This window comes from Hippichthys cyanospilos, chromosome 5, assembly GCF_059441005.1.
Source record: "Hippichthys cyanospilos isolate Australia breed blue-spotted pipefish chromosome 5, RoL_Hcya_1.0, whole genome shotgun sequence".
NCBI classification, from domain to species: Eukaryota; Metazoa; Chordata; class Actinopteri; order Syngnathiformes; family Syngnathidae; genus Hippichthys; species Hippichthys cyanospilos.
Genome location: NC_142373.1, coordinates 8,959,835 through 8,970,769, shown reverse-complemented (window position 1 = coordinate 8,970,769; position 10,935 = coordinate 8,959,835). Strand labels below are relative to the sequence as shown.

General features: G+C 44.9%; 2 protein-coding genes across 4 annotated transcripts in view; one reads left to right on the top strand and one right to left on the bottom strand.

Annotated features, from left to right (window-relative positions):
* The first annotated feature begins 30 nt into the window (after window positions 1-30).
* Window positions 31-4,958, top strand: cd302 (CD302 molecule). Of its 2 annotated transcripts, none has more exons than XM_088416095.1 (6): window positions 31-315; window positions 1,932-2,057; window positions 2,168-2,278; window positions 3,052-3,234; window positions 3,606-3,623; window positions 3,705-4,958. In XM_088416095.1, the coding sequence occupies exons 1-6, from the start codon at window positions 222-224 to the stop codon at window positions 3,905-3,907; spliced, it is 735 nt and encodes a 244-aa protein (XP_088272221.1). In that variant the 5' UTR covers window positions 31-221; the 3' UTR covers window positions 3,908-4,958. The 2 variants fall into 2 exon arrangements, with proteins under 2 accessions (XP_088272221.1, XP_088272220.1); XM_088416094.1 differs by having other exon boundaries at window positions 53-315; window positions 3,603-3,623.
* Window positions 2,797-10,935, bottom strand: part of tanc1b (tetratricopeptide repeat, ankyrin repeat and coiled-coil containing 1b) — an 81,070-nt gene continuing 72,931 nt past the window's right edge. The window contains exons 23-28 of one of the 2 annotated variants that reach the window (XM_088416088.1): window positions 10,656-10,685; window positions 10,446-10,537; window positions 9,394-9,540; window positions 9,193-9,293; window positions 5,470-8,514; window positions 2,797-3,326 (exon numbers count right to left, since the gene is read on the bottom strand). In XM_088416088.1, the coding sequence (XP_088272214.1) occupies window positions 7,539-8,514; window positions 9,193-9,293; window positions 9,394-9,540; window positions 10,446-10,537; window positions 10,656-10,685 (1,346 nt within the window). In that variant the 3' untranslated portion in view covers window positions 2,797-3,326; window positions 5,470-7,538. The remainder of the gene's footprint in view (window positions 3,327-5,469; window positions 8,515-9,192; window positions 9,294-9,393; window positions 9,541-10,445; window positions 10,538-10,655; window positions 10,686-10,935) is intronic. The other variant, XM_088416089.1, reaches the window with a different exon arrangement.

The following is a 10,935-nucleotide window of genomic DNA, read 5'->3' as shown; positions in this document are numbered from 1 at the left end:
ATCAGTTACAACATACCGATGCGACAATGCAAGAGAAATGAGTGTCGCTTCCCGTCTTTCTTGTTTTTGTGACACCGGAACGTCGCAGAAGATTCTGGCTTCTTTCAGCGGGCACGTTAGGTCCGAACGAGTGGGCGGGGCTAACTCGCCTTGCAAACTGGAGGAGAAAAAAAAACCAAACAAGTGGGGACTTTTGCTGGTTCTTGTGGCTCTTTTCTGTCATGGAGTTGCCGCAGAAAAACGCTCGTCGTTCCCTGGCCCTGACTTGCTTCTTTTGCGTGTTTTTACTCCAGCTGCAGGCGGTTCGGACCGGGGGTAAGCGAACTTCGACCTACTCGCTTTCGTTGGAACGCGACGCACATACGACGCAGTCTTGATGCGTGCATTTATGGCCTTTGTTTTTCCCTTCGATAACTTACTCGTTTTCCCCCGATTTCCATGATTTGGGATGTGAAACGGCATTTAAAAGGCCCTAAAATGTCCAACCGTTGTTTACTCTGCAGCAAAGTTTTAGAGCCAGCGGAATCAAATTGCACAATTTCCTGTTAACTGTCCATTTATCCCCTTAAAGTTCTGTAAATATCGACACAAACGCGTTTAGGACTAAAAAAGGATGTTTTCTAATGGCCGAGTTTACATCTGCGTTATTGACTTAACGTTGGGTGATTTCTGCACCTTTTGAGATTACCGTGTCATAAATCCCGTTTAATGACTATAAAACGTAATTAGCGGAGTCGCAGCTAATGAACAAGGTCTTACAATCTTAACACGGCCAACAAATCAAACGAATATTGAGTGATAACTGCATTTTTGCGATTACTGCAGCAGGAAAATGTATTTACAGAAGCATTTAAGTGTTGTACAAAACAGGAGCCAACGTTTACGACTACTAATAGGTGATTTGTTGAGTAAGCTTAAACTTCGATGAGTGGCCAGGTTGTAATTTCTTTTGAGGGATGTTTATCACTAATTATAATTTAGTTGAGTATAATTGACGATCTGGAGTGGTAGGTAGTAAATGTGTCTGTTTAAGCGGGTTTGCTCACATAACTGTCTGTGAGGACTTTAACCCTCCTCTTATGTTTGCTTGCAAGGAGCATCAATCATGTCCTTGGGCCAGTTTGACCCAGGGAGTATTTTACTCAAACTTGTCCGAAATACAAAGCCCAAAATTGGTTTTAACCTGTGTTTTATGGTCAGAAACAGCAATTATGCGTTTGGGTCAATTTGTTATCCAAACGTGTCAAAAAAGATGTTTTCTTGTGTCAAAGCCCACTCACAAAATAAAAGGCAAAACTTCATTTATACCCACGTGTTCTTTTGTGTCTTCAAAATGGGTCGATCTGACCAGGGATCAAAACAGCAATACCATGCCTGGGTCAATATGACCCGCAGGTGTGTTTAAAGGTGTTGAAAATGAAAGATTTTTGCACTCACAAATGAACAAAGGCAATACTTCAGTATATACCCGTGTGTTCCGTTTATTTTTGTGAAATAGTAGAAACATCCTGGGTCAATTTGACCCGGGCTCATGTGTAATTATCCAAAAGATTCCGAATTTTTGTATGTCTTATCTAACAAATCTTGTTATTTCTTCTAGAACAGCAATAATATTCCTGGGTCATTTTGACCTGGGCTTTGCCTATTTATCCAGGGTTTAAAAAATAAAATCAAAAAGCACTGTAACGAAAAACATTTACAAATACGAATACAAATGTAAGAGTGATTGAACATGTGAGGGGCGGAGCTTTGTTTCAGTTTTGCAGAGTCCTTTAAGGACCAAAGTTTATTTTAATTTTTTGGGGCGTGGTTGTCATTATTACCCATTTTGTTTGTTGAAATGTTCTATCAAAACTATACTTTGAAAAGACAGGGGTGACACGGTTTTCTCTCTTTTTTTTTTTTTTTTCCCAACCACATTCATTCCTCAGATTGTCCCGCCGACGGACGCACCTGGGTTCCCTTCCAAGACAGATGCTACCACTTTGTCCACGGAGAAGAAGACAAACTCAAAGTGTATAAATTTGAGGATGCCAAAAGCCTCTGTCCCCATTCTGGTTTGTAAAAACACAACATTCGTGCTTTTGTTGTTGTTGCAAAGCTAGCATGTGTTTGCTAATGTAGTGGCCGGTCAATGTATTTTTTTTTCTTCTGACCCCTTTTGCAGAGCTGCTGACCATCCAGAGTGCGGAGGAAAACGACTTTGTGGTTAAATATAGTCCCGAGGTGTGGAAAGGCGAAGTCAATGTTTGGCTGGGAATGTATTATGATACAAACAGTAAGTGTCACGTGACTTGTGGAAGGATGCGGGCCTCTTGCCAAGGTCAAGTTTTTGTTTTTTTTGTTTTTAAATAGCTAAACATGAGTATGAACACATTTTAAAGGTAAAGTCCGTATAATATATTGTTCGGTTTTCATACAGTATCAGACGCCTTCCCATTCAATGTTTCATGATGTAGACTATCACGTATTTTAGGAATCCATTCAGATAACATTTTATTTTGCGTTAAAGTGTATCGCAAAACCATTTTTTTCTAAGACATTGTTTATTTATTCGGGATTAGGTTTATTGTGTTAGGATTATGTTAAGGTTAGGGTATACATATCTCGTTTATTTTTGTAATTTTTAAAAAAATAGGGTTATATATAATTTATTTATTTATTTTTTTTTTACAAAAAGCAACAATTTTACAATATTACTGAACGGAAGCATTTTGCACTCCCAAACCCTTTAGACACTGATGAATTCACTGCTTTTTTCATCGTTTTCTATCTTTTGATTAAAGACAAACAAAAGATCAGACAATTTTTTATTTTTTTGTAAAATATGTTTGATTGTTGTCAAATTGAAATAAAAAAAAAGCAACTTCCCCCAGCCAGCTCACTGTAAATCCTGACACAGCTTCAGGATTTCCTTTTTTTTTGGCATAATGGAGTCACAAAATGGGGATTTTTTTTTTTTTTTTTTTTAGTATTTAGGAAGTGAAACATGCACATCGGCGATTTCTTTAGTCGAGTAGTGTTTTGTGCTGACGCTGTGCCCCTTACCAGGTGAGGACATGATGTGGTTTGACGAAAAGCCGGTCGAGTTCACCAACTGGGAGGCGGGCTCGTCGCCGTTGGACTTCGTGCCCATGGAAACGTGCGTGGCCGTGCACAGCGACACGGGCAAGTGGGAACGCGTCAGCTGCTTGGACGATCTGGAGAACGGCGTGGTCTGCGAGACGGCTCAGAGTACGTGTCAACTTGGAAGCTCTCGAATGCTGCGGGAGCGGGGGTGTCAGGTCGACTTGTTGTTGCTAACTTTGTCCACTGGAGGGAGCGCTCTGAAACGAAAGGGTGCGCTCTTGAGATGACTGAAAGATTCTTTACGTCCAGAGGCCCGGCCCGGCATAGGTCGCGATGCAAACAGATTTTTAATATATCTTATATGTATAAAATCTACAACCTAATCCATTCACATATCTAAACGACTGTTTATTGTTATTTATTTTGCCGTCAAGTTGAGCCCATTGAAAAGCTAATTGCATGAAGCATTTTGTCTTTGAACTCATTTTTGTCTCCGCAACTCACGAGTTGTCTTTTTGTTTTTTTTTTTCCAGAAGCAGAGGAAGCCAAAAAAAGTAAGCCTATTTTTGTCCGGCGCCTACGCGCCGCGCGCACTTGTGAGAACTTGCGTGCATTGTGGCTCGTCCCGGGTTCAGGATCCAACGGGCTTCTGTCGGGGCTGGTCATCCTCAGCGTGTTCGCCATCATGGCCGTCTCCGCCGCCGTTTGGTTCCTGTACCAGAGGCAAAACCCGGGCTCCTCGGCGGTCACCGCCTTCGAGTACCACCCGCCGTTCAGAGCGCCCGACGGCGACCGCTCCTGCCTGGTGGAGGCCGAGGAGTTAGACGGCGGGCCCTGAGGGGGAAGTCCCTTTCCGCAAACGTTTGTGACTGGGAATGTAACGTCCTCACTTCAAGCCACTTACACTAACAAGCATTCGTAGCCAGTACGTCCAAATAATTATTCATCAGACATTTTTCTTGCTGTAGGACATGCTTGGGTGTGATCATTTTCAATATTAAGCTTTTTTTTGCCCATGAAATAGGATGCAAAAGAACCTCTTGTAAGCTTTTTGTTTTGAATCACCGGCTTAACAAAAAGCCCCTGTTAAGTGAAAGTAAGGCTATTCAAAATGACAGTGTTTTTAACCCCTTTAATTCTGAAGCGTCAAAATTAAGTTTATAACGGTCCGTGTCCTGCATGTTTTGTTTTGTTTTCTCGTTTGTGAGGAAAACAATATGAGCATGTTATTGTTGTGGGCCTTTTTTTTTTCTTCAAATATATAACATGTGGTTTTACTTGTTTTGGGAATTTTCAACGGTCGTACGTTTAACGTCCCTGAAATATGACACACTTTGTTACTGACTTTAATATGCTTTCTGTGATCACCTGTAATCCTATGGGAATAGGATACAATGAAAGCTTTATAAACGTGAGAATCTTGCAAACGAGATGTGATAATCATTGAATGAATGAGCGAAGTAAGGATAGAGGACTTTTTTTTTTTTTTTTGTAAAGTGGTCCCTGAACATTTAAGAAGCAATCCCCTTATTTTTCTACTTCCGACCAGCACAAAGTGTTACTATACGCGTTGCTCAACCTAATGACTGATTGTTTTGGCACAATAATCAAATCATCGCCCAGATATAGTGTTTGCGTTCTTGAATCACAAGATCAAAAGTGTGTTTTGTGCAATGAATATGTTGGCTCTTGACATTGTGTTTTTTTTTCTTTCTTCATCATTTTAGCAGAGAAATGAAATCCAGAACTGGTGTTAGAAACGTGCAGTTTGATCCGATTTTTTTAGAATTGTGACTGTACTTCGTATGACGCCTTTGTGCAATATATTGTAACATGCATTTAGCACAATCTGAGCCCCGCTGCTCCGCAATAAAGCGATTCGGTAAGAAGGACTTGTTTATTTTTGATCATCGCTATCCTCTCAACATCAGCACGGTGACTTGTAAGGTCTTTTTTTCTTCATGCACCATGTGATGCAACACCCTCAAAAGCCACAAGAGGGCGCCAACATCTTGTCTGATGAGTAGCGTTTTGGTGATACCTGGCCTGTGGTTCTGAAGCTTGTACTGTAGTTTAATTTGGTTAGCTACAAACCCACACTAGAAGTGCTAGCTGAGCGCTCTTGTTATATTTGTCTCGCTGTGAGAAGGGTTGCAAAAAACAGAAGACAAGAAACGATGGGGGCTGTGTTAGTAGCCCGGCTAGCAGACGTGGATATAGCGTCTTTGCTAAGTGGGGGCAACGTTCACTAAAGAAGCAATGCATCGTATTTGAAAATAAGTTACAGCAAGCGCAATTCACAACCAATTTCCACGAGGCTTACTCGCGTGAGTACCTTACAAACAATCGTGAGATATAATTACAGAACGTGTGGGGAAAAATTAGACTAAAAAAACCTACTTGTGTAAGGCAAGTCGCAGTTCCTCTTGAACTTTTGTGCTGGCATCATTCTTTTCATTTTGACGTTCGAGATTGACCAGACGTCCCGGAAACAGTGCCGGTTTTGAGAATTGTGTCCTAACTCATGGTATATTTCGCCAGACCTAATTTTTTTGTGTGTGTGTGAGACACTTTTTTTTTTTTTTTTTTACAAATCCTGTCAATGCAGCAATGCGTGCATCAATGGTATATGTTTCGATTCATATGATAAACCAATTCAAAGCGATTTTAACGAACACATTTACTGTCAGGTTCAAGTTTTCGTCATACCTGAATTGGAACTACTTCCTGGTTCCGTGTTTAAGAATCATGGGAAATGTAGTAAGCCGCACAGGGTCAAAGTGCTGCTTCTGGGGATAGGTTTCTGGTGCGAATTTGGTACCAGAAGTGTCCCATTTTTGGTTTCAGAATTGAGGTTATTAAAAAAACAAAAAGAAAAAAAACCCACAAAAAAAAAAACCCTAATGACCGTTAAGTTCCTGGAGTAGCAAAATAAGTCAATGATTGAAGCAGCGTTTGATAGTTGCATTCAATGACCATTGACAGAACAGAACGTAACAGATCTCAATACAAATACTCTTTCAATGCACCAAACAGAAAAGACTAATTTGGTAGCACAGTGCAAGAGGTATGTGGACACTTTTTCAAATGTATGTAACACACCAAAATCAGAAAAGTTGCATGTCAACTTAAGATGCAAGTGCGGGGATCCACTTTTTTTCAGGGTTTACTGTATTGCTAAAACGGTTGATTGATTGTTAGTGTATTGACTTATTCAACACTATTAAACTGTCAATCATGATACTATTTAGCATTATCTGAAATAATAATAATAAAACAACCATCAGTCATTAGAATTGACCAGCGATGAATTGCTATGATTAATTCATGGAGAGCATTTGTTGTAAATTTGATTGTCAGCAAAATTGTAGTGTCTCGTTTTTTCCTTTCCAAAATCTGGTCTTCCTATTAAAAAAAAAAAAAAAAAAAAAAAAAAGCTTTTCGAAGAGGTAACAATTTTTTTTTGTTTTTCAATACAACAATGCAGGTTCCCTGCCAGCACATTTACAAAGCAAACATCCAGTTGTTTGATCACACTGTTGTAGACGTGTTTGTCATCCCTCAGGGAGGGGGGGGGGGGGGGGGTGTCTTTATTTCTCTCCCAAGGTTGCCATGGCAGCACAACTCCATTACAGTATGCGACCACAATACTGATGAAAAACATGGCGAACGGCTGCGTTGTGAAAACGGAAAGAAAAAAAATGGTGTAAACCGCAAATGTAGCATGCACTTCATTTAAATGTCTCGGTAGCTGTGCAAAAATAACTATATAAAATATATTGCTCTTACAATGAAGCCATTGGTAAATAAATTAATCTAGACAGAAACAACAAGCAAATAGAGAAACGGACTCTTGTTAATGCTGATTCATAACATGTACAAACATATTTCACAAACGCACGAGCGCGTGTGCTTCTTTTTCTCCGGGGAACATTTAACACAATTTGAGCAACGCCGCGCATTACAAATGACAAAAGCCGGGACGAAACAAAAAAACAACACGCCGCCCGCGAAACGCGAGGGATTATTTTGGACTTTTGAGGGAAAATTCCAGATGAAGATCAAACTATAAATGAAGACGGGCGCGGCTGGCGGAATGCATGCTGAGCAGCGAGGGAGGCTCGGGCGGAGGCTCGGGCGTTCCGCGACCCGTCCGGTCTCTGTGTTGATGACACCGAGATTCTCAAAGCTCATAGGCTGACTCCCTTTGAGAATATCCGGTCCCCGAACGCCAAACGGGAAAAAGTTTCTCGCTGCTCACCCGGCATTCTCGGTTCAAACCGTTAACCCCTAAATCCGACGTCCCGAACGTTTCGCGGGCGTTTAGACCGACCAAGGGGCGAAAGCTTGCGGAAACACAGGAACGTCCACTTGACTCTTGCCCCCCTCCGTCAGTGCAAAGCGTCCATCTTGTAACAGAAGACGCGGCGGGCGGGCGGGCGGGAACATTTGGCACGTCTCTCCCGGGACTACACGTTGGACTCGATAAAGGATCGCTTTGGCTTGATGGACGTGATGTGCAGGGCTTGGCTGGGATTGGCCAGGGACTTGGCGTCCTTGTAACAGATGAACTTGTCAGTGTACTGGTTGGCGTGCGGCGCCCCGTTGTGTAAGGGCGGCGGCCTGTGCCGGTAAGCGCCGCCGTCGTCGTCGTCGTCGTCCTCGACGGGGCGGTCGAGCCAAGCGCGGGCGGCCGGCTGCGGGTTCTGCTGCAGGAAACGCGCCGTCTTGTCGGTGACGCCCATGAAGGGCCTGGGCTTGTGGTCGCCGCCTTGCTGGCCGTGTTTGGGCTTGACGTCCGGGCCCATCTTGCCGCCGTCCGACAGGCCGCCGCCGGACGCCAGGCTGCCGGTGGAGCCGGACACGCGCATGTTGCCCCCGGACTCGGCCTCGCCGCCGTGGGTCACGGCCGCCGGAGTCACCCGGTTCCCGTAGAGCGGCTCGTCGGCGGGCGGCGGGAGCGGGCCGATGTCGATGCCCGGGCCGGGCTTCAGCGCGTGTCGGCTCGGTAAGGGGCTGGGGGGAGCGAACTGGGATTTGGCTCCGTGCGAGCTGGTCTTGACGATTTGGGCCTGCTTGGCGGGCTGCAGAAGCAGACCTTGGGGGTGCTCCCGAGGGTAGCGCTGAGGAGGAAGCCTCCCCGGGTGACGATTGTTCCCCGGCGAGCGGCGCCGCGTCCGCTCGTCCTCCTCGTCCTCCTCGTCGTCGCCGCCGCGTCTTTGGCTCCACTCCGAAGACTCCTCCCGGGGCTCGTCGCGTTCTCGGTCAGAGTCGCGGCCCCCCGCCGCCTGCGGGGCCGCTCCCTCCGGGCCGCCTTTGGAGGTTTGCGCCCGCTGCATCTGCTTGCACTCATCCTCCACGCGGGCCAGCAAGCGACGGATCTCGCGGTTGTTGGGACACAACTTGGCGGCGTCGTGCAGGTCGGCCAGGGCGGCCGAGAACTGTCTGGAAGACGCCAAAGACAATACACGCGTGCTTTGACTTACGCGTGTTTAGATCAGACGGCTTAAGAACTCCAAACAGAAAAAGTTGCATTATGTTTTTTTTTTATAATGAAAATGGCACTCTATAATGTTGTCCTTTAAAAACAGCATGCGGTATCAAACAGAAGGTAAAAAAAAATAAACAAACAGTTTTTGCATCACGATTAAATCAATGCAGCCGCTTGAGTGTATTTATGTATATATATGCGTGATTTGGCCACTGGGTGGCAGTATGATATAGTCCTGCACTCATACAAAAAATGTTTCACAACTCTCAGCAAACAATGCCGTTTTGTGGTCTGATCTGTGTAATGACTTTTATTTTATGTTCAAAAAATGTCAGTACAGAACCCCCCGCTCGCAGGTTCCAGATTTTGCTCCCATTTGCACTGTATTTTATTCCATCTTCCGTTTGTGTGCAATTCCACTTTTGACCACAGCATAGCGGCACTATGACTGATTTGAGAAGAGTGAAAATAGGAAATGTCTGATTGATGAATGTCACAATCCCGCTTTTGTGCCTGCAGAAATTAGTTTTAAAAAGTGCATTTTTTATTGATGTATATTGTGGGATACAACGGCGGTTTATTTCATGGGCTGGACTTGCCAATTAATTCGAACGTACTGCCGAATCGTTTACCTGCTGCTCCTTTTAGCTCGTGCGCGAGCGTAATAAGCTTCATAGGATTTTGGTTTCAGCTCCAGTGCCTTTGTCGCAAACTCCTCAGCCATCCCGAAGTCCTGTGACGAGGAGCCCGGGCATTGTTAATTCGATTCAATTTCCTTAAAAAGAAACGCACATCGCCCTGAAGTGTTAAGGAAATGGAAAATGGCATCTTACGTTGGTTTTTCTGCGACAGCGGGAGAGGTTGAGGTAGAGCGAGACCCTCAGGTCTTTGAAGGCCTTCAGGTCGTCCCCGAAGCCTTCCCTGGGAAACTTCCTCAAAGCGTACTGGTACCTCTGAGCCGCCTCCTTCATCTTGCCTTTCTGGAGGACACATGAAGGCACAAAATGAGCCAGCCAGACCGCCAAGGAGGCCCGGGGCCAAAGCGCCGAAAAAGCTCTCGCCTCTCCTTCGTCTCACACTCTTGCGCGTATTGCCGACAGCCAAATGAGCTTGTCATAATCTCATCACTCGCTCGCTTATCCCGGTTGTCAAGCGTGTTTGTTTTTCGCGCTTTGAGGTGGGATGTTTGAGCTTCAGACTTCGCGGCAGTGGTGGAAACGGCATTAAAGAGACACATTAGCCCGCCGGCTTTAACCTTTCTGCTCCGACGCCGTTAAATGTCAAAGCATTGATCAGGCGGCCTTTGACAAAACAGCTGGGACACCTCCGTCCATTCATTCAAGCTCCGGATTTCCAATTGCTCCGAATTAGTGCTGGGCCGGTACCGGCTCCGCATTACGTTTACTTCACTTGAGCTTTTCCTTCTCTGAAATCTTTGGACTTGTGGTCCCAGATATCCTTCTTTCCTTTCTACTCTTGGCTCAAGAGAAGCGCTTTGATGGTGTTGACACGTGGTGTAGTCGGGAACACGCTGTTTTGATACCTGTCGAGCTAAGGCGAGATAGATCTTGGTAAAGGAAAAAAAAAAAAGAAAGCAACAAAATGCAACTCAGCACGCACCTCTGGCCAAACTTGTATGCAGTAGCTTTGCAACTATGCTAAAAGTTTTCACTACCTAGCTTGCTAGCTACCTAGTTATCTATTGGTACCAATCCATCCACCCTTTTTTACTTATATACTGATAACGTCTTTAAATAGTTAACTCGGTGTGTACTTACACTTTTGCAAAACGGTACAGTTCTTACACAATTAGAGTTTTGCCACCTGCGCTCTTAATGTTTCATTAGCGCACGGCATGAAAACAAAACATCTTCTCCAAGCGCACCTTGTAAAGCAGATTCCCCTCCTCCATGAGCTTCTGAAGCAGGATGATGAGGATATCAGGCTTGGATGTGGCCATGGCCCAAGCGGCGTTGCCTGCAAAAGAGGAAGCAGGGGGAAGATGTCAGGTGGCTGGCGTCGGCGCCACCACGGGCGCTCCTTTGTATTTGTCTGCAAATTGTCACAGCAAGGTAAAGTTACCTAAAGATTGTACCTGATCGATCGTAAGGAGACGTTCTGTGACCTTAGTTTAGCGCCGGCGGGTTGGGAAAGAGTTAGCAGAAAGGAAAAGGGGAGAGGTCACGCACATGTCGAAAGTCGCTTTAAAGCGGCCGTACTGGAAAACTGTGGTCTGACGAGTACGGCCAGAGCAAGGCTTGGCCACCTTTTTACACACGGCCCGCCCAAGCCTTTCCATTTAAGAGTCCCGCAATAGCCGTTGTTTTCGTTTGGGTTTGAGAAGCACCGCTTTCAAGGCTTTTCCTGCCATGCAA